A 27,908-nucleotide genomic window follows, 5' to 3' on the forward strand; every position below is an offset into this window, starting at 1 on the left:
ATTAATTTTATTTTTATATAATTTCAACTTGTATTTTAGATTCTGAGGGTAAATGTGCAGATTTGTTACATCAATATATTTATTGCATGAAACTAAGGTTTGGGGTTCAAGTGATCCCATCATCCATATAGTGAGCACAGTACCTAACAGGTAGTTTTTCAGCCCTTGCCCTCCTTTTTCTCCTTCTCTTCTAATAGTCCCCAGTGTCTACTGCTGCCGTCTGTATGTATCCAATGTTTACCTACCACTTATAAGTGAGAACATGCAGTATTTGGTTTCCTGTTCCCACATTAATTCACTTAGGATGAGGGCCTCCAGCTGCCTCCGTGTTGCTGTAAAAGACACGACTTCATTCTTTTCTATGACTGTGTAGTATTTCATGGTGTATATGTACATTTTCTTTATCCAGTCTACCACAAATGGGCACTCATTTGTGCCCATTTTGTAAAGTGATTTATTTTCCCTTGAGTATATACTCAGTAATGGAGTTGCTGGGTTGAATTTCCATAAAAACTGTAGTAGTTTTTGATTGCTGCAGTAAAAAATAAAATACCACAAACAACATTTTAAAAATTTACCATATACGTCATTTAAAATATCACAAACTTATTTTCTCACAATTCTAGAGGGAAGAAGTCCAGGTGGGCTCAGCTGGTTTCTCTTCTATGAGTTTCCCAAGGCAGAAATCAAGGTGTTGACCAAACAAGGCTCACTACTAGAACTCTAGGGGGAGAATCTGCTTCTAAGTCCATTCATGTTGTGGGCAGTTCAGTTCTATGTGACTGTTGGACTAAAGTACTATTTCCTCCCTGGCTCCTGACCAGGAGTCAATTTCAACTTATAGTGGACTCCTACATTCCCTGGCATGTGGTCTTCTGCAGCATCAACCTGGAAATGGCTGATTGAGTCCTTACCATACTTCAAATCTCTCTTTCCCTTCTGCCTCATCTCTCTTATTAATGCATCTTTTGAATCCAGCCCCAGAGTTTTCTTCTTGTAAGGACTCATATGACTTTCGACCAGGTTCATTTGGATAATCCAGGTTAATCTCCTTAATGTCTGTAACCCGAATTACATCTTCAAAGTCCCTTTCACCATCTAATGTAACACATCACAAGTTACAGGGATTATAACATGGACATCTTTGAAGGCCAATCTGCCTACCTTTTGTAAATAGGCAGTACATAATTCATAAGTAAATGGGTCAATAATCTTTTGTTTTCCTACTGAAGGCTTGAACAAGTTTCTCTTTGTCTTTGGAGCAGAGTAATTTTGGCACCATATGCTGAGATGGTTGCTTTTTTCTAATATTTTAATTTCCAGACTCACATCTTTCCTCAAAACAGCATACCATTTTTTCCTACTATTTGTTTATTATCTTTCCTCTATCTTTTGGTTTTTTTCTCTTATGAACATCTATACTATTGATTAGGTATTTCAGATATATCCCCCAAGTCCATTCCCTAATGAGTTCTATTTCTGTGACCAAGTTTATTTCATTAGAGACCTATCTAGGTTATTGTTTTTCCCTTCCTTGATTATTGCCTCTCTTAGATGATTATTTTCTTTTATCTACTTGTTGAGCAAGTGATGGCAATTCTCAGGAAACAGAGATGTCTTTGCTCCTGGGGGCCAACAGTACACTGGCTCTGAGACCCTGGAGAGGCATCAGCAAGAAACCTTTCTGATTCTGTTCTCAAATTTCCCACTATCAGTAGGTGGAGAGGCCTCAGCCAAGGTCGTTAGTTCATCCTTAACTCTCTGGAGGTCAGGGGATTGTTAAGATTCACCCCAGCAGATGTCCACCTATGCTGGATCTCCAGGTTTAAACAATTCTCTGGTTCTGATTCATTCAGTCCCCACTCAGGTGCCTTTATTCTAGTCTCAGGCTCTCCAGTTTCCCAAATGCCAGAAAAAAACCCAACAGCTTCCTTTTTGGCACTTTTCTTGCCTGCCTTAGGAGGCATGAACAGGTAGAAGTTGATACTGGGAGTGGAGAAGGAAAAGGATGTGTTAAGAAGACTTCCTCCTAGAGTCTTTCTTGCACTTTGCCAGGTCTTTTTTTTTTTTTTTTTTTTTTTTTTTTTTTTTTGTACTACACTTTAAGGAGGGCACTCCACTTTTTTTAATTAAGTATGTTTAAAGATCCATTTTCTTTCCATTACTGGTTTACTGACAAAGCCTCTTTGTTTTTTTTTATTTTATTGCATTTGTATTGATTGGTTCCAGGACTTAAAATTTTATATATAGTATAAAAAATTAAAGCAATATAATTCTATTTTCTCCATCCTGTCTTTTGTGCTACCATTGTATTTTACTTCGACATATGTCTTCTTCCTCTGATTAACAAAACGCACCTTTCTTGACAACTTCCAGATTTTGTCTTCCCATTTTTAGATGTCAAAGTGCCCTTGACAATTTCTAAGTTTTAAGTTCTTATTTCTGCCCCCTTGTGTTTCCTGGTCATTATGAACAGGGGAACAAAGTAATAGATGCAATTTAATTGTGCATTCTCTGTGGTCCATTTTGACTTTGTTCATACCACTAGTGTTATACATGATTTTCTCAAAACATCTTAGGAGTCTTAAGATCATGTGCTAAAAACGTTCATCTCTATAAGCATAATTAGAATCCGATATATAACAGACATCAATGAATTACACAGGCATATCAGAAATATATTACAGAAAAATTACCTAAAAACCATCGAGACAGTAGGCAGGACACAGTTAAACCAAGGAATACATATTAGTGTATAAATGTGGATGTTAATGCATAAACGTATGATGATTCGTCTTAATACAAGTTTCCTGAGAGGAATTCTATTTTCCAGTAAAAACAATATATTTCTCAACTGATATACCAATCAAAAAGTAAACTATTTTCCAAACAAAATAATTTCTTACTCCCAAATTTTGTATTCATTATTTATTCAACACACATTATTATGTACTTTCTCAAGACTGTCTGAATATAAAACTGAATAAAAAGGAGTAGACAATTTAGAAGATAACAGTGGAGTCCATTTTCATGCAAGCATAGCCCTCCTCCCAACAAAAAAACACTATTCTCAAACTAACAATTAAATAATAATAATTTTTTGGTTCATATAATGAATTGTGTTCTCTATTACTTACTATTTATATATTAACTCAATATTTCCACAACAATTCTACACAGTATTATTATCTACATGTTATGGATAGCAAACTGAACTTGGAGCAGTTAAATGATATGCAGTTATACTTACTAAATTGATTAATGAAGAAGGCATAATATCAGCCCTGGACTGCATGGTTCCAGAGTTTGTTATTTTTACTATTTTTCCAGATGGCAAGCACATCTTAAAGCTTACTAAAAAAAAGCAACTCTCTGCAGTCACTCTGGTTTGACAACAATTATCATTAAGAGGGTAATTAAGGAAGTTAATAAGTGACAAAAAATAAGGTAAATGTATTAAGAACAACCTAGATACCATGTACTTGATAAATGAAAAAGGTTGAATACAAACTAAACCTGAATGGCGACTACTGATTATTGATCTTTAAGCTATCTATTTTTAGTCAAGGCTTCTTAAAGCATCTTTCACAAGAGTAGGAGGCAGTTAACTTAGTGAATAGCCTGCCCTGACCTAGAGGAGATTTCACTCAATTGCTACTTGAGAGTACAGGTGACAGACCTCCCAGGGTAAGACTTGGCATCAAAATGCACCATTCACAATGACAGATTTGAGCTTTTTGCAGTGATAAGAACCAGAATTAGAAGATAAGGCTCTGGGAATAGGAACATTTAGGTTTTTAAAGGCAAAGCTCCCAGTGCAGATAATGCATGAAACTAAAAACATCTAGAATGTGACTTACAATTTTACATTCCATCTCAGCCCCAACCTGCAACTGGGTCAAACCTACCTACTACAATGTCATATATAATTTTGTTAATATATACAAAATAAATATATCGGTGTATAATATTCTCATTCCCGAATGGGTGACTGCTTCATTAAAAAGGAATATTAAAAACCAGAAAATAATGTAAAAACTAAAATTATACTAGGTAAGAATATATTCCAAATGTAAAAGAATTTAAATAAATTATAATTTGTCAGATTTCAATATTGGATTATTTTAGAAAAATGCATTTTTTAAAAAATATTTCAAGATAATCTCATGAAGGATGTTGGATTTGAGGTAAGAATCTTCTGTGGCTGTTGCTTCTTTACAAAACATTCTTAAGTATTATCTTTGACACAAACCCATACAAAATAATTTTGTTGTTACGTAATTCTAAAACAAAATTTAATTAGAAAGTTAAATACCAACTCTTATGTTACCCTCTCAAAATACCTAAAAATCATAATTGATTTACTTACTTAAATAGGTCCTGTACATATTTACAAAGACACATAAATTGCAAATTATTTATTCTGTGCTTCTTAAAATGTGCTTCTTTTAAAACGTTAATTCCACATTTGGTAATGTAAATTTCTCAAGCTTTTACATGGTTTAAAGAAAAATATTCAATTGAATGAAAGGAAATATTGAGACTGCAAACTTTTTTACCACCTGGTAAATGTCAATTTGTAAAAAAAAATGTTTTCAGAGAAAAAAGTCACATGGCAGGAATAAATAATGTTAAATATCCATATACTTCCTATGAAGCCTATTGCTGTGCACAGTTACTGGAAAAACTTAATTAGCAATGGCATTCTGGGCCGAAAGCATGTAACACTTTCATTTCATGCCTGTAATTCAGACATGAGCATTCAAATCAGCCCACAACTTGCACTTTGGTATTTATTGAGTGAATACCAATTAAATTGTCCCAAATAATCATTTTCCTTTCCTGTAGATTGTATATCTAATATCTAACAGTCCATGAAACATAAGATCATTTGAGATGTTGAGATTTTACATTTTCTAGGGGATTTTTTTTTTTTAAGGTAATGATAAAACCAGTTTTTCTCTTGTTAAAAGAAATCTCTCACTCTCCTGGCCACCGTCTTTGCATCTATGCAAAAAAAAAAAAAAAAAAAAAAAAAAAATTCGTGAATCATGTAATTAGCCATACATTTAGGGTCAATATATTTTGCCATTTAATAATTTATGTAAGCTGACCATGCCCTACACTGTGCCCTAATGCACAAACATGCATTTTCTTTATTTCAAAATAATGGAAAATTAACAGATTTTCAGGAGAGGATCAGGATTCAGATCAGATGAAAGTAAAAATGAAATTTCAAGAAAAAAAAAAACAAAGAAAGAAATAGAAAAAAAAGTTTAAAATCCTAAATGATAATGGAAAGAGAAATACATGATGCTACTTATGAAAATGCTCTGCTTATTTAACCAATTTGTTTTTATGCTCCATACAGTTGAAAGTTCTGTAACCAAGGAACCAGCTCAAACTGGACCTGCTGTTGATAAAAAAAAAAAAAAAAAAAAAAAAAGTCGAGTTACCTTTTAGGTATAACAGAGCCAAAAACTGTAAGTCATATAGTCAGGACATGTGCAATAGAAAAAGCTTTGACCTCTAACAACATCTGGAACCAGAAGACGGGACAGAATTAGACTCTAAATGCCAAAAACTTGCAGAAGTGAGGGATTCCTTGGCCTGGAAGAGGCAGGGCTAAAATTTGCCTCAACATTGCTTACTGTAAATGGCCACATTTGAAGCCCTCTAATCAAACTCTATCAAGCCAACATTCTTAAATCCTTTCTCTTGCCCTCTGACCCCTTAAAACTTGCTCCAGGCCTCAAATCAGGGAAACTGATTTGAACCTGACTTGTCCCTTTGATGTCCAATTTTGCAATAAAGCCTTTCTTTTCTCAAAAGCCAGCACCACAGTTAGTCATTGGCTTCTCTGTGTATCAGGCAGCAAGCCCATTTGCTCTCCAACAGTTTCAGTAATTTTTTTTTTCCCATTTATTTATTTTATTGCATTTTACATTTTGGGGTACATGTGAAGAACATGCAAAATTGTTGCATAGGAACACACGTGGCAGTGTGAGTTTCAGTAATTTTATTATATTGTTCTGTTCTCACAAATTCTAAAATTAAAAGCTAAGAAGAGAAAAATTTCAAGGCGAACATTTGGGGGTTATATGGAGATAAAATTAGCCAGAATTTGAGTTATCATTTTTATAAGATATGTGTGTATAATTTATAAAAATTATATCCAAGGTTATTTTTTAAATTAAAAAGTTGCAAAAGTTTTGCTACTCAGTTATATCTTTTTGTCAGAAGCAATGATTCTAGAACACCATTTTCACAGACTTACAGTCTAGTTTATAACTGAAAAGAGTCCTTCCTATAACCTCACACAAAACTTAACTGAAAATAAGACTTTTAAAATAATACTCGTAAAATACATGGTTTGCAACGCTTAACAGAGTATTGTTATTCCAGAATGTTATTTTCTATCGATTGCAAATATTAGTTAAATATCTAGTATTTTCAAGCTATACAAGAGATGCTGGGCATGAAATGGTAAGAAAGGCATATTAAGTCTTTGCTCTTATGAATTATAAAAGTCTAGAAGAAACATTGATAATTAAAGAACCATTATGTATTTCACAGTTTTTGGAATCCTGAAGAAGCAAAAAGCTTGAGCATCTCCCATAATTCAGACAGACTTCAAGAAAGTGTCATAGAGAAGCTATCATCTGAAAGTCAATACTTGAATGATGAGGAGAAGAAAGTGGGGAAGTAGAACTTAATATGACACTCATTTGAATATGGAGTAAATTAATTATACAGATTATATTGAATGAGACATATAATTGTATTTTGCATTTGTGTTAAATTTTATTGCCTCCTGCTACATTTCTTACTTTTTGTGACTTTGTCCTGTTTGTTTTCAAAAATTATACATAGCCATTATGAAAATTTAAACCACAGCAGAAGGAATAAGGAAGAAAGTTTTTAGTCAACTGCCAAATCTTTAGGCAAATGCACTTTCAGTAATTCATTTATAATTTAAGCAAAACTAATGTAAAAAAAACAAACAACTTGGAATCAAATATCATGACAGCGGCAATTAACACCATTAGACCATGTTGTAATACTTCCTCCAAACTACAAAACTTATCTTCTCACTGTTCACTTCCCAAGTAGCTATTTGCCTTAAGACTTCAGCCAGTAAATAAAGTTCAGGAACTTAAGCATCTAGTTTTTAAGTAGGTTTTAATCAATGCATAGGAATATTCCAAGTACTTTTGAATTAAGCATGTTAATCACGATTAACATGATCATATTTTTAAACAATAAATGAATTTATTTTTTATTGACAAGACTAGAAGGTGAATTGATTCAATTATTATTATACTAAAATAGGAAATTGTAACATTGAACTAAGACAGAAAATCAATTAACATAGTTAATTTTGTTATATTCCTATGAAATATTATGAAAATATATAAACACATTAATTCAAATAAAATTAAAGTTTGAAGTAAAGTAGTTGCAAAATAAATCTATCAGTGTAAAATTAGAAACATCAAATTCATTGCAAATTATAGTGCTTATTATTGGTTAGAATATGTTAATTAAGCTAAAGTCATGCACTTAATTCCCGGATGTTCCAGTTTACTCTGCTTTGTTTTAGAGATGCAGAATGAATCACAATTCCCAGCTGTCTTGGAAGCGTGCATTATTGATGAAGAGGGGTACACTGCCAATGTGTGGACAGATTAGTCCAATTCCATTACAATGATAGAAAAAAACAATTCTGAGCACATTTCCCATAGAGAGTGGGTCACACAGCAGCTTAATTTTTATTCCACTTTGGCACTAAGCATGTGTCTCTTGCAGACAGATGCATAATGATAGTTCTTTGTAATGATGAAGAGAAGATTTTTTTTAAAACCATGTAACAGCTTTCTAAAACAGGTGATTTTAAGACTGTGAAATTCTTGAACAACATAGCCAATTTATCCAAATCTTCCAGGTTCAAATTACAATGTACATTTTAAAAGTTCTGATTTGGCAATGTTAATTTCTGACACGTCATGTCACTCAATATACAGAAAGTGGTAACAAAAAATGATGGAATTATTCATAAGTAAAATATTTCTCAATAATCTAAAAAATAGTTTACTTTTGTCTTTACAAAACAGTTACTTCCCTGTCTGTGGCCTAAAATTATTCCCCTATTTACCATGCCCCTGGTTTTTACCTGTCGTGTTATACTAAGATCAAATTTTAAAAGTACCCTAAATGAAGTAAAACTGGAGCCAGGGACATGTTGTGATGCTGTGTGTCACTGAAAGCATTAAATGTACCAAGAGAGCAATACTACTACCATTATCTTTAACTTAGTGGAGAAATGAGAGGCACACATATTAGAATTATGTAGGAACTGCTGAAAACTTGAATATAGTGATGCAAGTTGTTTTATTTCCTGTTAATATGTTTTTAGGCATAGTGGTCCAGTCTTACAGTTTTATTAATAGGGACTATGCTTAGATATTTTTAAGTAATTTAGTTTTTATGAACTCACGTGATAATTTAATCATCCTTTATAAAGAAGGCATTTGAAATGGGAAAAAACTAAAACTTTTGGAGTGTTCACATTCTATGCCATGCCCTTCGCTTGACACTTTATATATCTAATTTAATCCTCATTTTAAAACCTTATAGAGTGATTAATATCCCTGTTTCATGATGTGTAAAAAAGATGTCCAAGGGCTCTAAGCTAGGATAACCCTAAGTTTTAAACAACTAATGTACATATGGACTTTTGTAACTTAGTACCAAGAGGCTTCTTTTTATTCCTGTCTCCAGTTTGTTTGTTTTCATTTTTTTTGTGTGATAGTACAATATTCAGCTGGATATACTACTACCTAGCTACACAACATTTTTGCAGGCCCCCTTTCAGCCATATGTGGATATACAGCAAAATTCTAGGCTAAAGTGCGATTTGTGTCTTATTTTCCTTCCCACAGGCTGGACTTAGGATACACTGGCAAGAACAGGGCAGCCATCTTGAACCACAAGATAGAGACTACGTTTTAAAAATGGGAGAAAACAAGATATAAGGAAAACTATGTATCAAGCTGGTGAAGCAGTCTTAGACAGACTGCCTAGACATTTTTATTTAAGTTGCTACATTTTTGTGTATATTTCTATTTTACATTGTATATGATGTAACACTTTATTAAAACAGCCTGTATGATATACTATGACTAAGATATAACCAATATATAACATTGTTTCTATGTTTCTTTGTAATTATACTTTTGATGTTGAACTTGAATAAAACATTCCATTTTATGATGATCATCATCAGTTATGAAGACACTTTGCTTGTAATTCAGAGAACGCAAAAATAAATCAAACCTGTTTCATCCATTTCAGTTATAATTTGAGAATATATTAATATATATATGACTAAAAACAATACAATTATCTAGAAGACCCCCATTGTCTCAGCCCCAAATCTCCAGAAACTGATAAGCAACTTCAGCAAAGTCTCAGGATACAAAATCAATGTGCAAAAATCACAAGCATTCCTATACACCAATAACAGACTTAAAGAGAGCCAAATCAAGAATGAACTGCCATTCACAATTGCCACAAAGAGAATAAAATACCTAGGAATACAACTAACAAGGAATGTAAAGGACCTCTTCAAGGAGAACTACAAGCCACTGCTCAACGAAATAAGAGAGGACACAAACAGATGGAGAAACATTCCATGTTCATGGTTAGGAAGAATCAATATCGTGAAAATGGCCATACTGCCCAAAGTAATTTACAGATTCAATGCTATCCCCATCAAGCTACCAATGACCTTCTTCGCAGAACTGGAAAAAACCACCTTAAACTTCATATGGAACCAAAAGAGAGCCCGCATAGCCAAGTCAATTCTAAGCAAAAAGAACAGAGCAGGAGGCATCACACTACTGGACTTCAAACTATACTACAAGGCTACAGTAATCAAAACAGCATGGTACTGGTACCAAAACAGAGATATAGACCAATGCAACAGAACAGAGGCCTTGGAGGCAACACAACATATCTACAACCATCTGATCTTTGACAAACCAGACAAAAACAAGCAATGGGGAAAGGATTCCCTGTTTAATAAATGATGCTGGGAAAATGGCTAGCCATGTGCAGAAAGCAGAAACTGGGCCCCTTCCTAACACCTTATACTAAAATTAACTCCAGATGGATTAAAGACTTAAACACAAGACCTAACACCATAAAAACTCTAGAAGAAAATCTAGGCAAAACCATTCAGGACATAGGTGTAGGCAAGGACTTCATGAGCAAAACACCAAAAGCATTGGTAGCAAAAGCCAAAATACACAAATGGGACCTAATCAAACTTCACACCTTCTGCACAGCAAAAGAAACAGTCATTAGAGTGAATTGGCAACCAACAGAATGGGAAAAATTTTTGCAGTTTACCCATCTGACAAAGGGCTGATATCCAGAATTTACAAAGAACTAAAACAGATTTACAAGAAAAAAACAAGCCCATTCAAAAGTGGGCAAAGGATATGAACAGATAGTTTACAAAGGAAGACATACATGAGGCCAACAAATATATGAAAAAATGCTCATCATCACTGGTCATCAGAGAAATGCAAATCAAAACTACATTGAGATACCATCTCATGCCAGTTAGAATGGCGATCATTAAAAAATCTGGAGACCACAGATGCTGGAGAGGATGTGGAGAAATAGGAACACTTTTACACTGTCGGTGGGAGTGTAAATTAGTTCAACCATTGTGGAAGACAGTGTGGCGATTCCTCAAGGATCTAGAAACAGAAATTCCATTTGACCCAGCAATCCCATTACTGGGTATATATCCAAAGGATTACAAAGTGTTCTATTATAAGGACACGTGCACAGGAATGTTCGTTGCAGCGCTGTTTACAATAGCAAAGACCTGGAAACAACTCAAATGCCCATCGATGATAGACTGGACAGGGTAAATGTGGCACATATACACCATGGAATATTATACAGCCATCAAAAATGATGAGTTTGTGTCCTCTGTAGGGACATGGATGAACCTGGAAACCATCATTCTCAGCAAACTGACACAAGAGCAGTAAATCAAACACCTCATGTTCTCACTCATAGGCGGGAGTTGAACAATGAGAACACATGGACACAGGGAGGGGGGCACTACACACTTGGGTCTGTTGGGGGGAAATAGGGGAGGGTCAGTGGGGGGTGGGGAGTTGGGGAGATATAGCATGGGGAGAAATGCCAGATATAGGTCATGGGGAGGAAGGCAGCAAATCACACTGCCACGTGTGTACCTATGCAACAATCTTGCATGTTCTTCACATGTACCCCAAAACCTAAAATGCAATAAAATAAATTTAAAAAAAATACAATTGTATGTAGTTAAACTCAATTTTATGTAATTATTGCACATTAAGAGACATCCACATACTGGTGACAGTTATAATATTAAATAACATCTCAAAACCACTACTCAATTATTTAAAACTGAAACACACACACACCAAAAAAACAACAAAAATAACAACTATTATAGCAGATAAAACAATGAAATAGAAAGAATTTCAATAATGAATATATTACATAATGGAAATTTCATATAGATAATGAAAAATCCTTTCTCTGGCAATGCTGAATCCTTTGGCATAAGAAAATGGCACAATTTGCCTAGGTGTCACACCTCTGAAAATAAAGCCTACCCGAAAAATAGAAGTACGAGGCCGAAAGTAGGAGCACCCAGAAAGCCCACTACAGGTAAAGATTAATTGTGATGAAAATACCTCCAGAACAAAAGTACTGCTAATTGTCATCATGTAAAAATAACATGCCCTTTTTCTCACATTAACATCTCAATTATCCTTTGACTAAATTTACTTTAAGAGGCACCAACATTATATTTAGTAATCATTAATTTTAGTATTTGTAATTTTCCAACAATTGAAAAATTACCATATGCATGTAATACATGCATAATTTTTAAAAAATTTTAAGTACTTTCTCTTAAGTTAGATGAGAAAACTCTTAAGTTGCCCAAATAATATTACATTGAAATTAAGAATTTTTAGTGATTTCAGAAGGGAAATAACTGCAATTAATGTTTCATATTAATGGAGTTAGGTATTTACCAGGTATTACTAGGTGAATCATAAAGACTGTGTGAAACATAAAAAGGCACTAGAAGATAAGAAGACGGTTTTATCAATTTTAGAGGCTATTTTCTAAAATAGGTCTACTGTTTTAAATTTTTAAATATGCAACAAACCATATTTGAAAGCCATTTCATAGTTATTAACCACATCCTATTATGCAAAACCTTGTCATATCAATACATCTATGTTTACACACATACATGTATAGCTATATTTATACCTAGCTCAGTTGTACTACCATATGTGTGCATTTTTCCTTTTCTAGTACTTCCTATTTAGCTTTTTTCCTTTCTCAATAGGGTCAGATCAAGGTCACAGCACAATTACACATATCTAGGATTCCTGAAACACAAGCATATTATTCTACTATGTTTTTTCATGTCACATTTTTCCTCTCATTAAGGATCTGCATGAATCCATATGTGCAGTGTCGCATTTCACACTCAATTATACTATAATTGTCAAAGTGTGGCCTTCACATTTCACATTGGATTATGCTATAATTGTCAAAGTGTGACCTTCCAAAAAGAGGAATAACTGTTTTTATAATAAAGCATATTTTAATATGTTTTTATAATGAATTGCCAGGTCTCGCCTTGCACTGTTCATAAATCTTCCCTGGCATTCTGCCTGATGGCACACTAAAAATCATGCAGAAAAGGCAGAGGCAGAAGCAGTGATTGGTAAGGACAGTTTTCTCAACCATGTTTCTGCTTTGAAGAACATATAAAGATGAGGGCACTTCTATTTCAGTAGCTTGTAGGAAAAAATCTTGTTTGACAACTATGACATGCAATACAATTTCTCATAGTTTGGCTGTTTATAGCAGTTGGTAAAATGTCAGAGTTGCAGTATATATCAATAGCAAATGATATATGTGCGTTCTTAATTTGTAAGACTGAAGAAAGAGTTACTTTTACTTCTGTAGGCGATCCGTTATATTTTTTGGGGAATATTTATTTGTTTATTGACAGCTATTAATGAAAGTGGCTTATAATAAGGTTTCCTTTAGAAACTATAATTAAATAAAGCATTACACAAATGCTGATATATACAATCTTACCAGGTGAAGATAAGGCATAGTAATGTAGATATTAAAATCAAAACTTGATTAAACATTGCAGACTGTGTACGCTGAATGGCTCTGTGTAGATCATTCTAAAATAATATAAAAAAAAATTTTTTTTAATTTAGACAAATACTAAATACTCACCAGTTTCATTACATTTATTATATATATTTCATGTCAACTGTCCTGTACGGCTACATACATATGTAATCAATATATGTATTTCAAATAGAAATATAAGCATATTTCCATTTTTGCCTAGATCTAAATGTAACTTACTAAAGCTTGCATAGTACAAAGATATTGCTATAAGAAGACTACCACAGCACTACATTTCAGTTTACCTGCTTTACAGACATCGGAACAGGTGTTGCACTTACTTCCCTAAACCTCTACATATTAAGCATGATCTCTGATGGAAAATCCTAATTTCAAAAGATCAGAAAATAGTATATTTAATTAAGGAAGAGGGAATAGATGAGTGAAAGTACAAACAAGGCTCATTATCAGGAAAATTAACATAAATTAGCCCAGGCAGTTTATCTTGAAAAGAAAAATAAAATAAAACAACCAGTGAACAAATTTTTTCTAAGTTTAATTTCTTTAGCACTACAATAGATGTCAATTCAAGATATGCTGTACTTCTTATCTTTCCAATAGACAAACAGTAAAAAATAATATTTAGTGTGTTTAAAGTGCAAAAATGAACACTCACATACAGTACCCCTTGGTACTTCATTATAAATTTCTAGAAGGCAATTTGGTAATATAAGTAAAAACTCAGAAATATATCCTATCTCTTTCATGCATTAATTCATTAAGTATTTACTCAAAAATATAATTTCTAAAATCTAACCACACAAAAGTCACATGATATGGGCACCAATATTTATGTTCATCTTTATTATAAAATTATGATGCTTAGTAAATGAAATAATGAACGTTCATAAATGTTAAAATAACCAAATATGTAATATAAAAATTGTTACAATAATTGATATCTACATAAATTTCACCAAATCCATTAAAACTGATTTGAAGAAGAATTTTTAGTAACATAAGAACTAGTCCACTACATACCAGTATATGACAAAATATCCCAATTATAAATTCAGACAGACAATATCATTCCATGTATGGTATGTGTGCATATTTTTGCATGGAAAATATTAGAATGATATTAATTATTACCAGTGTTTAGTCTATGCAATGGATTGATGGATTTTTATAATTTGTACCATTTTAATCTTCATTTATAAATAATAAACACTTAGTCTTAAACCAGTATGGCACAAGATAACTAACTTCACCAATAAAAAATACCTCAATGGGCCCTCTTTGTCTACCACTCACTTTGTCTACAACTCATTTAACCAGAACTGTTATGAAGACAAACAACTATGTTGACTGATTAGGATTTCCTCTCTCATCCTCTAGTTTCTTATGGCAGAGGTGTTAACGAACCAAGAAGCAAATAAAAACCTGGCATCTGGTGACAGGAGATATGGAAATAACATGGAAAATTAATCTTAAATCAATATTGCAAAACAGGCTTTTTTACTCTCAATATTTGTCTTATGTATCCTGTCTCGGTTGAATTATTTTTTCCAACAACTAATAACACAGAAATTAACAAATAAGTTTATTTTTTTCTGGTGTATTTTTATTCATTAGCAATTTAGGCAATTTATATTTAGTCAAACAGTATTTCTTTGGGGCGATTAAGATGGTCCACTATTTCTGCAATTCATTTCATAGGCCATGTTCTGCCACCCTTTGGCCATGTTCTTTCATAAGACTGCAGTGGTTACTTGATGAATGTTTAGAGACATTCATCTGGTTGTGAATACTAAAATGTTATCCAAATATTCCTTTTGCCCAAAACTTTAGTCATAATGTCTGTTTAAAACCCAGTTAAATGGAAAATAAGTTTGCCTCCAAGTAAGTAAAATTTTCAATGCAGTAAAATTAATAATATTGAGCCTTTAACTCTGTTATGCCAGATAAAATATTATATACACATACTACACATATGTATGTGTGTACACTGTGTATATATGTACGTATATATACTTTCATTTGCTTATCACAGCAAACTTGTGATGTAGGTGCTTTTCTTTGCAGATGAAGATAATAGCAGAGAAGTTAAATCATTCACCCATCACATTGTTTAGCATATAGTGAACAAGAACTAACATTTGTGGAATGAATGACTCAATGGTGATGTCTTACAGTAGCTTAGAAGTACTAAAGTTTGTGGTAAAAATGTTTTGGTCATAGCTATAAACCATGCCTCCAAGCAGGGTCATCCTTGGGCCAGATGCAACTGTGGCACAGCTCTGAGTTCTGCATCTCTTTCTCTACCTCTTGCTTCCTTTTCTCCTAATGTCCCACCCACAACTCCACTCAAGCAAATCCAGAAGGATGACTCGAAATGAGGGGCTTCTGGCTCCCACACAGGATTTTAGGAAACCCAGATTTTCACTGAATATGGACTACCTATAGTTAAGAGCAGTTTGACAAAAATCACTTACCTGGGCCCTCAAAAGCCAAGAGTCCCATTCTATATCCACAAACTGCCTTGGAAGGGAAGGATATTTGTACTCTAAAGATTGGCTAAGTGGTGAACCAGTCCAAAAACCAATTAGGTTTTTAGAGACATTGAGAAATTCTGAACCATTTTTGTTTACCAGTCATATAGGCCTTACAAAGGTAGGAACTTGGCAATACGGACATTTTAGTTCTGTTAACTTACAAATTTATACAATGTACCCCTTTAATTATTTAACAGTATTTTACCAAAATGACTTATTTAAAAAAAATTAAATGAAACAATTTACTGTGACACAAAATTAATTTTTTTTTTTTTTTTTTGAGACGGAGTTTCGCTCTTGTTACCCAGGCTGGAGTGCAATGGCGCGATCTCGGCTCACCGCAACCTTCGCACTTTGGGAGGCCGAGGCAGGTGGATCACGAGGTCAAGAGATCGAGACCATCCTGGTCAACATGGTGAAACCCTGTCTCTACTAAAAATACAGAAAATTAGCTGGGCATGGTGGCGCGTGCCTGTAATCCCAGCTACTCAGGAGGCTGAGGCAGGAGAATTGCCTGCACCCAGGACACAAAATTAATTTAAAAGAAGTTTTAAAAGGAAACACTTGGAAATTTAATTACAGCTAAATTAATTCCAATAGTGTGAGTTATACAATACGGGAGAATACAGAATGAGAAAGTTCAAGGCTAGATCCCAAATTATCTCTCTCTCTCTTTAATCTAAACATTAAAATAAATGTTTTATTTATCTTTTCATATTTGTATTTCACTTCCATACTTACAATCATATTTTCCAAGGCATGCTTGGCAAGCCAACAGTTCAGAAAGACTGGGACAAATAGATTTCTTAAGGAAGGCCAGAAAATCTGGAAAACAAATCAAAACTAGACTTTTATCTCAAAGCAATAAATCATACCCAGTAGACTTAAAAGAAACAGAAAAAAGTTATTAAAGAATGTGTAATAATTTAAAACATGACAAATGATGTAAACTCATTATTAACAAAATACGAGAAATTGATATGTTCTTTCATTCATTGTCTGAATCTTTCTTATGGAAATCATTGCAGAAGCAAAAAGAAAATAATAAGCTCTCACCAGATGGCAGATATCTATGCTAATTCTATCATTAAATCTTTTAGTGTGATGGTTTGTAATACACATTGGCTTTTTTTTCTTTGTAACTTGAGGTATTAACTAGAAACAAAGAGGGAAGGCACTCTCTCTTTTTATAATATTACCTCTTACTTTCTTTATATTAAACCATTTTAAGTGACATTGGGAACTATGTTGAATTAGAATTATATTTAGTTAACCTGTCATTTAATCTACTTCCAGTTGCTTCTCTTGATAAATCACTCAAATTAAAATAATTATCAGAAGAGAACAACAGCTCCAGGTAATATCTACTTATTTTCAAAATCTCCCAAATAAAATTCAAATAAAGTGTTATAAAGTATAATCCCAACAGACACTATTATAACTTTATAAAATCGTGATTAAAATATAATTTTGCAAAAGCAAAGTGTTGTGTGATATATTTATGGGACTATAGTTGAATAGGATCATCACGGAACTGTTAACACAGAGCACTTTGAAAAGAAACAAACTGCTAGATGTCTGACTTTTGGCAATCTCTTTGCTAAAAAGAGAATTTGGCTTTGTAAATCTTGTGGTTAAACCACAGACAAGTATTTTCAACATATGAGAAACTTTTGTAAATACATTTTCAATTGGCTTGTTTTTTTTAAAAAATTCCACAATATGAACAATAAGTAGATGAGTAATTTCTAGTCATTTTAAATAATGACACTTGTCAAATGGCATTCCCAGAGCATATATCTCTTTAAAATATTTCACTTTGCTATTGTACTAAATTATTAGTTTCCATTTAATTATACAACAGTTATCCAACCAATTTTATTTTGTTGCTTAGTATCATGATTCTAACCAAAGTCTAAATTCATTTATCTTAGCTCCCATATTATTTAACAGTATCTAGAGTTAAAAATTTTACTTAAGTCTAATTACAAAAGTGTTTTTAAGGTTCTTTTAGGACTTACTGAGATAATGAAGGGAACTGCATTAATTATTTCCAAGATGAAGGGTATTCGTAAAATCTGTTCCCAAATGTTTCCCTTCCAAGAAAGAATGAATAAAAATGAAAGTCAATTATACTGAATCATATTAAAGGGGGAAAAAGACAGCACTCAAAATTTCTCTAACAATAAGGATGTTTCCATTAACAGAATACTGAATATTACATAGAGATGTAGCAATGACTTTTAGAGATTATTTTTCTTAGTGTAATCATGCTCTCTCAATTTTATAAGTTTAAGAAGTAAAACAAATGTTCACAGAAACCATGAATATTGCACATAACATTTTTTAATCATGTAATATGTCATGGAAGAAAAGTTACCAGTAAAAATAAAACACATTAACAAAACCTACAAAATCAATTAAAAAGTGACATTCCAAACTTTTATTTACTCTAATAATGATATTCACGAATCATCAAGCATATAAGTCTGTGGAACATATTCTTGTTAACAATCATTGGTATTAAAATTGTTTTCACTTTAATAGAATTTAAAGGAGTAACTTTCTCAATTATCTAGATTTTAATCTTCCTACCTTCATAATACAGAAATATTAATCAACACTAAGTACATAATTTGAAGGACCCAGTGCAAAATGAAAAATATGAAGCCTCCTAATAAGAAATTAACAATTTCAAGAAGGTAACAAAACATTCAACTAACCACGAGGGCATTCTGGTTGCAGAGCCCCATGCTGACCCTCATATTATGCACAGGTTACGTTCCCATGAAGATGACCCTAACATTAATAGGTCACCACTGAAACTCTCTTGATTGGTGTCGGATGATAATAAGCACAGACCCTCCTAAAGCAGTTTATTCTTCTATGGAGAGATCTGTGTATTAGCAAGGCAATTTGAAATCTGCCATCCCTGAAATCTCCAATGATCCATTATAACACTGACTATAAAATTGGGACTCTTTAATTTTCCTTAAGGCCGCAAAGGCTAAAAACTACATTGATGGAATAAACTTGCACATCCCAAAGCAAAGTTCTGGAGCAGCTATTGTCTCTATGTACTAAGAAATTAATAGGTTTTATGAGCATCATTTATCACCCTCGTCCAGGCTGCTTAAAAACAGTAAAGGAGTGTTTAGAAGAAAGGGAAGCAGTGACAACGCCTCCTTATAGAGATGTTACAGGTGTTGTGGTGCATATCTCATCACCTCAACTTTGTGAAAAGGCTCTAGGGAACCACTTAGCTTGGCTCCAACATGGTGACTGTATTTGACTACTGCCTAAACTTTTAAAAATGAAAAGATCAAAGAAAAAGATGACTGGATAAGGGCAGGTCAAAATCCCCAACTTTAAGGAAAGGTGGCTACTTTCTGGAAACCACATCAATGCCTCCAGCCTAAAGAATGGAACCTATGGTTATTTAAAAAGGATTTACTCTCAATAACATTGTGTACCTGAAGGTGAAATGGGGCTTCAGCAAATGGTGGACCTGAAAAGTCTGTGTCAGGCTCCTAGTGGCTAGCCTGACACAGAGGCCTCCAGGAAATTATAAGGCCCCAGACAGGACACAAAAGCTTCATACGGGAGAAAGGGCCAGAGCTTGTATCTGCCATGTGGAGCAACCCAACACCAGACAGTAACTGCCAGTCAGGCAACTTCAACCCAGAAACTAACTGCACTTACTTCCTGTTCTTTCTCAGTCTTGAAGGGCATCAAATAAGATATTAAGTAGTAACAGCAGATAGGCCTCCCTATGATAATTCCCTGTCCCAGGTACGTCTGAGTTGAGGACAGACAGAAGCCTTCTTAGAGGAGAATTTTAACTGTTTGCATATATTGATCACAATTTCTTAAATACTAAACTGAGAATTGCCATATAAATGAAAAGACTAGAAAAGCTATAGCATCTCCTGAGATGCCATCTGATTAGCATAGATCAGACTGAGGATGCATGGTGTTGAAGAAGTATAGAAAGACTGGTATTTTCCTACTACCACTGAATCAGGACTATTTAACTAACAAGAGTTATAACTAGTCTTAGTTATACCATGTTTTTTTATGATTGTGCAGGATAATAATATCATTTCTTTCATCAGTTTTTACACGACGTCTTTTCCAGAATGTTTATCCTTTGCCTTACTTTTCCCTTATTGTATTTTCACTTTTCATTGTATGTCTTTTTTGGTGTCACTGATTGTCCCCAAGAAGACATTGATCTGACTAGCAAGAAATGAGGGGTATGGGAACAGTTGCTACTAGTAATATGAAAGGATACTTCTGTTAATGCCCAGCAACGTTAGTATGAACTATGGCACACTGCATAATTTAGTTTATGTAAACAAAACCTTTTATCTCTCTTGTAGTTCTCTTCATTTCCATTTATAACACATTAGCCTTTTATGATTGTTATTTAAACCATTTAAAAGTCTTAAAACTGGTATCTGTCTATGTTGGGTTTGTTTCTGATTTTTCTTCCATATTAAAGCCAGAAGAATCTTTCTAAAATGCCAAATTCCCATTGCAAACATAATAAAATCCAAATTCATCATTGTATTACATGAAATTTCACAATTTGAACTCTAGCTACTAGCTTGGCTTGTACTTTAGGTATTTCTATTCCTATCCTTAACTCAACACAGATTCAGTCATACTGAATTTTATATTCATCTCTGAACAAGCTAGGTTACTTTATGCTCGGATACCTTTGCCCACATCTCTCCCTCCGGCTGGAATATCACACTCCCACACCTCCACTACTAATCCCTTTGGCAAGCATTTGTAACATTTCAGGGAATTAATTTTTTAAAATGCTTGTTGGGGATCAATGAATATCATGAATGAGTAAATGATATTCCCAGCTATTTCATATATACTCTTACCTTTCTTTTATATAGTTGTTTCAGTTTTGAAGCTTATATATTTACATTTCTTTCCATTGGATCCAAATGAAATCATTGGAAAGCATGGTATTAAAACGTTTATTTATTTATTTATTTATTTTGAGACGGAGCCTCCTGGGTTCAGGCAATTCTCCTGCCTCAGCCTCCTGAGTAGCTGGGATTACAGGCACGTGCCACCATGCCCAGCTAATTTTTTGTAGTTTTAGTAGAGACGGGGTTTCACCATGTTGACCAGGGTGGTCTCGATCTGTTGACCTCGTGATCCACCCGCCTCAGCCTCCCAAAGTGCTGGGATTACAGGCTTGAGCCACCATGCCCAGCCAAAACCTTTATTCTTAAAGTAATCATGTATAAATGATTAAACCTGTAACTGGAGAGCCAACTGAAATTTTCTGGAGGAAATGATTCAAGAGTTCTTGCTTATATACCCATGTTAAGTAATTTCGGCCATGTTTCAGCTTCAACTTACAACCAATAAGCTAATAACTTCCAATATTTTTTTTTTTTTTTTTGAGACAGAGTTTCGCTCTTGTTACCCAGGCTGGAGTGCAGTGGCGCGATCTCGGCTCACCGCAACCTCCGCCTCCTGAGAATTGCCTCAGGCAATTCTCCTGCCTCAGCCTCCTGAGTAGCTGGGATTACAGGCACGTGCCACCATGCCCAGCTCATTTTTTGTAGTTTTAGTAGAGACGGGGTTTCACCATGTTGACCAGGATGGTCTCGATCTCTTGACCTCGTGATCCACCCGCCTCGGCCTCCCAAAGTGCTGGGATTACAGGCTTGAGCCACCGCGCCCGGCCCCAACTTCCAATATTGTATCAATAGCCCGAATCACTATTTTATCTCTTGAGATTCTGACTGAGATCAACTGCTTAATCCACTGTTTCACATCAATGCCTCAACAGCACTTTCTATGTAGTATGTCTAAAGCCAAACTTATGATTTGTTTCCTGACTTATCCTAGAGAAACTTTTTACATCTTCCTTTAATACTATACTTATAATTATACTATAATTTACCAATAAGACCTACTAATTTGTAAGCAGATCTTGAGATTTTCTAGTTCTCATTCCAGCTAATTTCTCACTTTTTGACCTGTTAAGCCTAATTAGCCACCATACCTTCATTCCCTCATTCTTGCCCTATGCCAATTTACCCACTGAGCTATTGCCATCCCCCTGTACCCTTATGCCAGACCAGGCCTAGTATTCAGAACTATTCATACACTTACACAACAAAGACAGAAACACAATTCCATCATATAAGGTACTATTTCATTTGTCTCTCGTTGACTTCTCCGCCCTGAAAGATCGTTCCTTCCGTGGACTGAATATATAAGGCATATTTACCGCTTAGAACATGCCTTATACTTTTGCATGTAACTCTTCAAGAGACTGGTTAAAGTTTCATCTTTCTTTCCAACTTCACTTTGTCAAGTTAACTCATACCTGCATTTCAGCTGTCAACCGAAATCTGAGTTTTTAGAGACTTTCCTTGCCTCTTCTTCATATACCCCCTAGGCAGAATCTAATACCCACATTGGGCTTCTTGATCCTCCATGAATTTCATTCACATTATTTTGTTTTTCAGTTTGTTTGTACATAACTGATACAACACTTTAAACTCTGTGAGGTTAGGGTCAGGACCAGTGTATTTTAGGGTTGCATGCTCTGCTCCTAGCACAGTACTGACAGTCTCAATCTCCCAAATAAAAACTGTTGCTACATTATGTCAATCATGTACTTTTGATTCACAGCACATGTATGCATATATTTGTGTGTTTGTGGACTAATTTTCGTGGCCTAAAATTGTACAGTGGGACAATGTATTGCTAAAAATGAATGCATCTCTTTTATGCACTGAGTTTAATTCTAAGATTTCAGGTTGCCTTCTGAACTACAAGATATATCCATAAGTTATCTTTCTTAAAAATAGCTAATAAAAAATAAATATGGAAAGGATCCACAAGTTTCATTGGCCAAGAAGGAGTCCCAATAAGCCTTCATCACAAAAACCTAAGGATAAATGCTATTATGATGAAAAAAGGCATGCATTCATACAATGCCACTATGTAAGAAAACTAAGAAATAAAATTGAAAGGCAAGCACAATGCTTTTCAATATTATATTAAAGACATTTTCCATTTAATCTGATTTTCATGAATGAGATTAAAAAAAAAAAAAAAAAACCTTCTTCTTCTTCCAAAAACTAACATCTTTCGTTTCTAAGTAGTAGCTGTGTATGCTCTCAGTGTGCAGTCCTCTCTGTGTTCCTTTTCTTATTGACAGAATTCAATGAAATATAAAAAAACCTCAATCCAATTAGTCCACATTTAGTATGGACACATCATTTTTAACCAATAACAACGCAGAAAAATATGTGATTTTCTAAAATGCATCGCACTTTAGTTTTTATCATCAAGAAAAGTAGAAACTTGGAACTACTACCTATGCAACTCTAAAGAGCACTTTAAAAATTACATGAGTTACAGCAGTTTGTTTGTTGAGAGCTCTGACTGGGCCAACGAACGTTTTAGAAATACCTTTTATTCTTAAATGTTAAAAATACCTGTATTTTAAAATATTTAATTAAAGGACTGATAATTTGTCTTCTTGGATGAATTTTAAATAGTATAGTAATGCAATAACAGTCTTATTTTGTATTTGTACATATAAACCCAACAATATTTAGATTTACCATATTCAGGGCAAGATAAGCAGAATCAACAGTATCTGGTATTCAGAAGTCCTGGAATAAATTCTTTGTTTTTTTCCAGAAATAAGCCAGTTTGGTGTTAAACTTTCAAAATTGTTGCTTTTTGTAATCTGATTATAGAAAAAAGAATTGCAGATTTAACAAAAAGCTTCTAGGTATGATGAATTTTTGTGTGTGGAGGTTTGAAAATTGTGCCAGAGTTTGTTTTTGAATCCTTTTGATTTAATGAATATGTGTGCATAAATAGAGCTTCATTTTGAAAGCAGTTGATAAAGAATTAGAGGGTATTTATGACAACAAAAGAATAAGAACTTTAGTGTTGGTTGATTACTGTAGTTGTTTTGCCAACCAGCTATAAACATGAATGGAATGATGATTTAAGCACAGACCTGCACTTCTGTATGACACAAGACAAAATAAGTTCATGTCATGGATTTTAATTCATTATCTGCTAAACTCAACATGTACTTTAATAGTTCTAGCTAATTTCATTTTAACTTAGTCTGAGTTTCAAAACCTACAGTCTCAATGGAAGTTTATTTTAGTTGTCAATGATTTAGTTATGCTTATTTTAGAATGTTTAATTTCAAGAATTATAAAGTGCTTGCATAATGCTGTATTAAAATGTACTTAAATATTGTATACATATATAAGCATATGCTTCATATCTCTCTATAAATATACATATATAAACCAATACAAAAAAGTCATGTATGATTTGCTATTAATATTACTATTTCAGAATGATAAGTATTAAAGAATGATATCAGCAGTGGATACAATTGCTAGTGCAATGCAACATCCATTTCTGTGTGTCTGTATATTACTTTTCTTTAAAAAAAAGTCTAACTTGGCCAGGCATGGGAGCTCACCTCTGTAATCCCAGCACTTTGGGAGTCTCAGGACGCAGGCGATCACTTGAGCCAAGGAGTTCTAGATCAGCCTGGCCAACAAGGCAAAACCCCATCTCTTATTTAAAAACAAAACAAAACAAACAAACAAAAAAAAACAAACATTAGCTGGGCATGGTGGTGCACACCTGTAGTCCCAGCCACTCAGGAGGGTGGGGTGAGTGGATCTATAACACCTAGGAGGTAGAGGCAATCACGCCACTGCACACCAGCCTGAGCAACAGGGTGAGAACCTTGTCTCAAAAAAAAAAATCTAACTTGAGGGAAGGAGTATGTTTTAAATTCTGCTACCTAAACCTGCCTCATTTATAGACCATAAATAACTACCACTTACTTTTATGAGGGTTTATGAGGATTGAAATAGAAATAATATTTATCATCTAGCTCTGAATGCTAGGCCTTATAATTTTCTGCTCTAATCTTATAAATTATAAGCAATAATTGATTATGAATGTCATCATCATATGATTGCAATGGGAAATTATCTTGAATCTATATGTGTTTTCAAAATTGCTTTTACAATTAGTTCTAAGAGTTATATTAGCAAAACACTAATCTTAATTTCTTATTACATTTTAGCCAGAAGTTGGAGCAAATACATCTTTGAATGCAGATTAATATTTTCGCCATGTTACAGTCCTGTATATACTCCTGTACTAGTGGAAGAGATAGAATTAATTTACTCCAAAACACAGACGCGTAACTCTTAAGCATACCATTATTTATATATCACATTCAACATTTATCATATATGTATACATGCATATTAATGAACATTAAAGATAATATCTGGGACACTAATTTATTTGATTTTTAATTTTGTTTTATTTTTCTAGTTATCCAGTATCCAGATTTGTCAGTCAGGACATATTTATAGAGCACCTATTTTGACAAGGAGGTATACTAATAAACCCTTAAAAGACCCTTCTTTAGTATCTTCAGCTACGTTGCTTATCATTGATTTAGTCTAGGTAATTTAGGGATGTGTGACTACCACGTGTAAGCTCTTTCATTTCCCTTCTCTAGCTTCCTTCTTTATTTCTTCATGCACCACTTGAATATATACATAGATAAGCATATACATCATCTCTCTATAGATATACATATATAAACAAATACAAAAAAGTCATATATGGATCTGCTATTAATATTACTATTTCAGGATTATAAGTATCAAAGAATGATATCAGCAGTGGATACAATTGCTAGTGCAATACAACATCCATTTCTGTGTGTCTGTATATGACTTTTCTTTAAAAAATCTAACTTGGCCAGGCATGGTGGCTCACTTCTATAATCCCAGCACCACTCCCTTCTTTATTTCTTCATGCACCACATTTCACCTTCGGCACTCTCAAAAGAGAATGGAGACTTTCCAAAGCTAATCATTAAAACGCAGGTTTCTGTTCCAGCCTATTCCTACTTCTCATAAACTTTCCTGCAATATTTCACTCCTCCCTTGTACTCTGTCTCTTTTTTAAACAAATGCAGATTTTTATCATGAAACAGTCCTCCTTGCTTCATCCTACTACTTTGAATAAGCACCTACCCCAGTCAAACAAATACTCCATTTAACAATTTTGACACTCAATTGTATACCATTATAACTGGATTATTGTAGGTGATTAGTAAATGACCTCCTCATCTGTAAACTCAATAGCATTTCCTCAAGTTTCTTACACTTGACATAGCACATACGCTTTCATATAATACTTTTTATTCCTCAGACATTTCTAACATCCTATGTCTTCTCATAAATTTTAATCAATCCCCCTATAGTTTTTAAAGCTGTCATTCTTTTGTTTCTATGCTTTCTTATTTATCAATCTGACATTCTTAGAAATTAGTGGGTTTTTTTAATGTGACAATCATGGAATTGAAAAGAAAAAAAAGTGAGCCTGAAAACAGGGTGAGTTTGTAAAAACTTCATGCTCTAAATTTAGAATTAAATAATAGTCTAAAGAATGTCATCTTCAAAATTCTAATGTTCTAAAAAGTATGAAAGGGCCAGATGCAGTGATTCATGCTTGTAATCCCAGCCATTTGGGAGGCTGAGGTGGGAGGATCACCTGAGCTGAGGAGTTTAAGACCAGCCTGGGCAACAAGGCAAAACCCCGTCTTTACAAAAAAAATACAAAAATTAGGCAGGTGGCAGTGTGCACCTGTAGTCTCAGCTACTTAAGAGGCTGAGGTGGCAGAATTGCTTGAGCCCAGAGGGTATTGAGGCTGCAGTGAGCCATAATCGTGCTACTGCTCTCCAGCCTGGGTGACAAAAGAAACTGATTGCTAGATAAGATTTCCCTGAAAACAGAACCTTACGTATACTTGATATAGCAGATAAAAATGCTATTAACAAAAATTGGTAATAATTATGACACTCAACCATTGCAATGACTTTCTAACTTTTCTAACCTCTCTGTCTTCCCTATTGTTCTATTCTTTCTCCAAAATCCTCAATTTAAGCATCTCCATCAACATAAGCCTTAGCTTCCACCCTGGTGATTAACTCATGCATAACAGACTTTCATGGCTTCCTTTACTGTCTCTGTGAAAATGACTGCCAAGTCTTAATAAATCTCTCTCTCAAAAATTCCAGATTCTCATTCTCAATTGTCTGCATACCTTATTTATCTGTATGTTCACAAGTACCTGAAATTCATCACCTCTAAACTAATTCCATTATTTAATCTATGTGGACCCCAATCTTTTTTCTTGATACAGTTGTTTTTTAGTTTTACTGCCATATTTTCAGCCATTCAAACTCAGAAACTACTAGAATGGTACGAATTTCCTTCTCTTCACTTATCTCAACTCATCAGTTGATAATTTATTTAGCTTCTAACTTCATAATTAATATTTCATTAAATCTGGCAATTCTTTTCATCCACCTAAAATCTTACTGTCAGTTTTCCTTTCATACTGCCATATATCTTAACTGAGCAGATACACTTCATAATAATGTCTATTTGATCCGAACTGCATAGAGATTCTAAGCAATATTCCTAAAACTGAATTTCAATTACAGAATCTTGTGTTAGTCATCTCCCATCAACCTAAAATTATACGCTGCTATACAATGCCCCCATATTCTAGCCAAATATATTTATTATTCTTCCAATTTTACATGCAAAGTCCTTCCTTTATGCCTTTGCTCATTTTATCAATCTCTACTGTCCTGTCTTTTCATCTTGCCTTATTGAAATCACTATGATTCAAGGACTAGTATTTCCTTTTCATTCCATGATATGAGCTCTCTCTATAAAACTCCATAGTACTTTCTTTGTACCTCACTGGAAGTACCCATTATATTCTGCTTGTATTACTATTATTTGTATGATTTTCTGCTGTAACCTCCCTTTCTCGATTGTAAACTCACTGAGAAAAGAATCATGTGAAGTATAGAGCTCTTCATTAAATAAGAGCTCAATACATACTTGTTAAATCATGTTAGCCAAACAAAGCTTTAACAAAAAAGAAGATAATTCATTAAAATAATTCCTAACAGACATGTTTTTGCTTTCTCAATATTTTGTATACAAATCAGAAAAAAACAAAGTTGAATAAGA

At 33.8% G+C, this 27,908-nt stretch overlaps 1 protein-coding gene across 8 annotated transcripts in view; it reads right to left on the bottom strand.

The window, feature by feature from the left end:
• The window catches only part of KCNT2 (potassium sodium-activated channel subfamily T member 2), a 412,694-nt gene that overhangs the window by 225,997 nt on the left and 158,789 nt on the right, over nt 1-27,908 (bottom strand). For all 8 annotated transcript variants that reach the window (XM_032262881.1, XM_032262880.1, XM_032262875.1 and 5 more), the window contains exons 6-8: nt 17,819-17,893; nt 16,539-16,622; nt 13,198-13,292 (exon numbers count right to left, since the gene is read on the bottom strand). In XM_032262881.1, coding sequence (XP_032118772.1) covers nt 13,198-13,292; nt 16,539-16,622; nt 17,819-17,893 — 254 coding nt within the window. The remainder of the gene's footprint in view (nt 1-13,197; nt 13,293-16,538; nt 16,623-17,818; nt 17,894-27,908) is intronic.

Source organism: Sapajus apella, unplaced genomic scaffold (genome assembly GCF_009761245.1).
Source record: "Sapajus apella isolate SASKATOON/1434 unplaced genomic scaffold, GSC_monkey_1.0 scaffold132, whole genome shotgun sequence".
Lineage (NCBI taxonomy): Eukaryota > Metazoa > Chordata > Mammalia > Primates > Cebidae > Sapajus > Sapajus apella.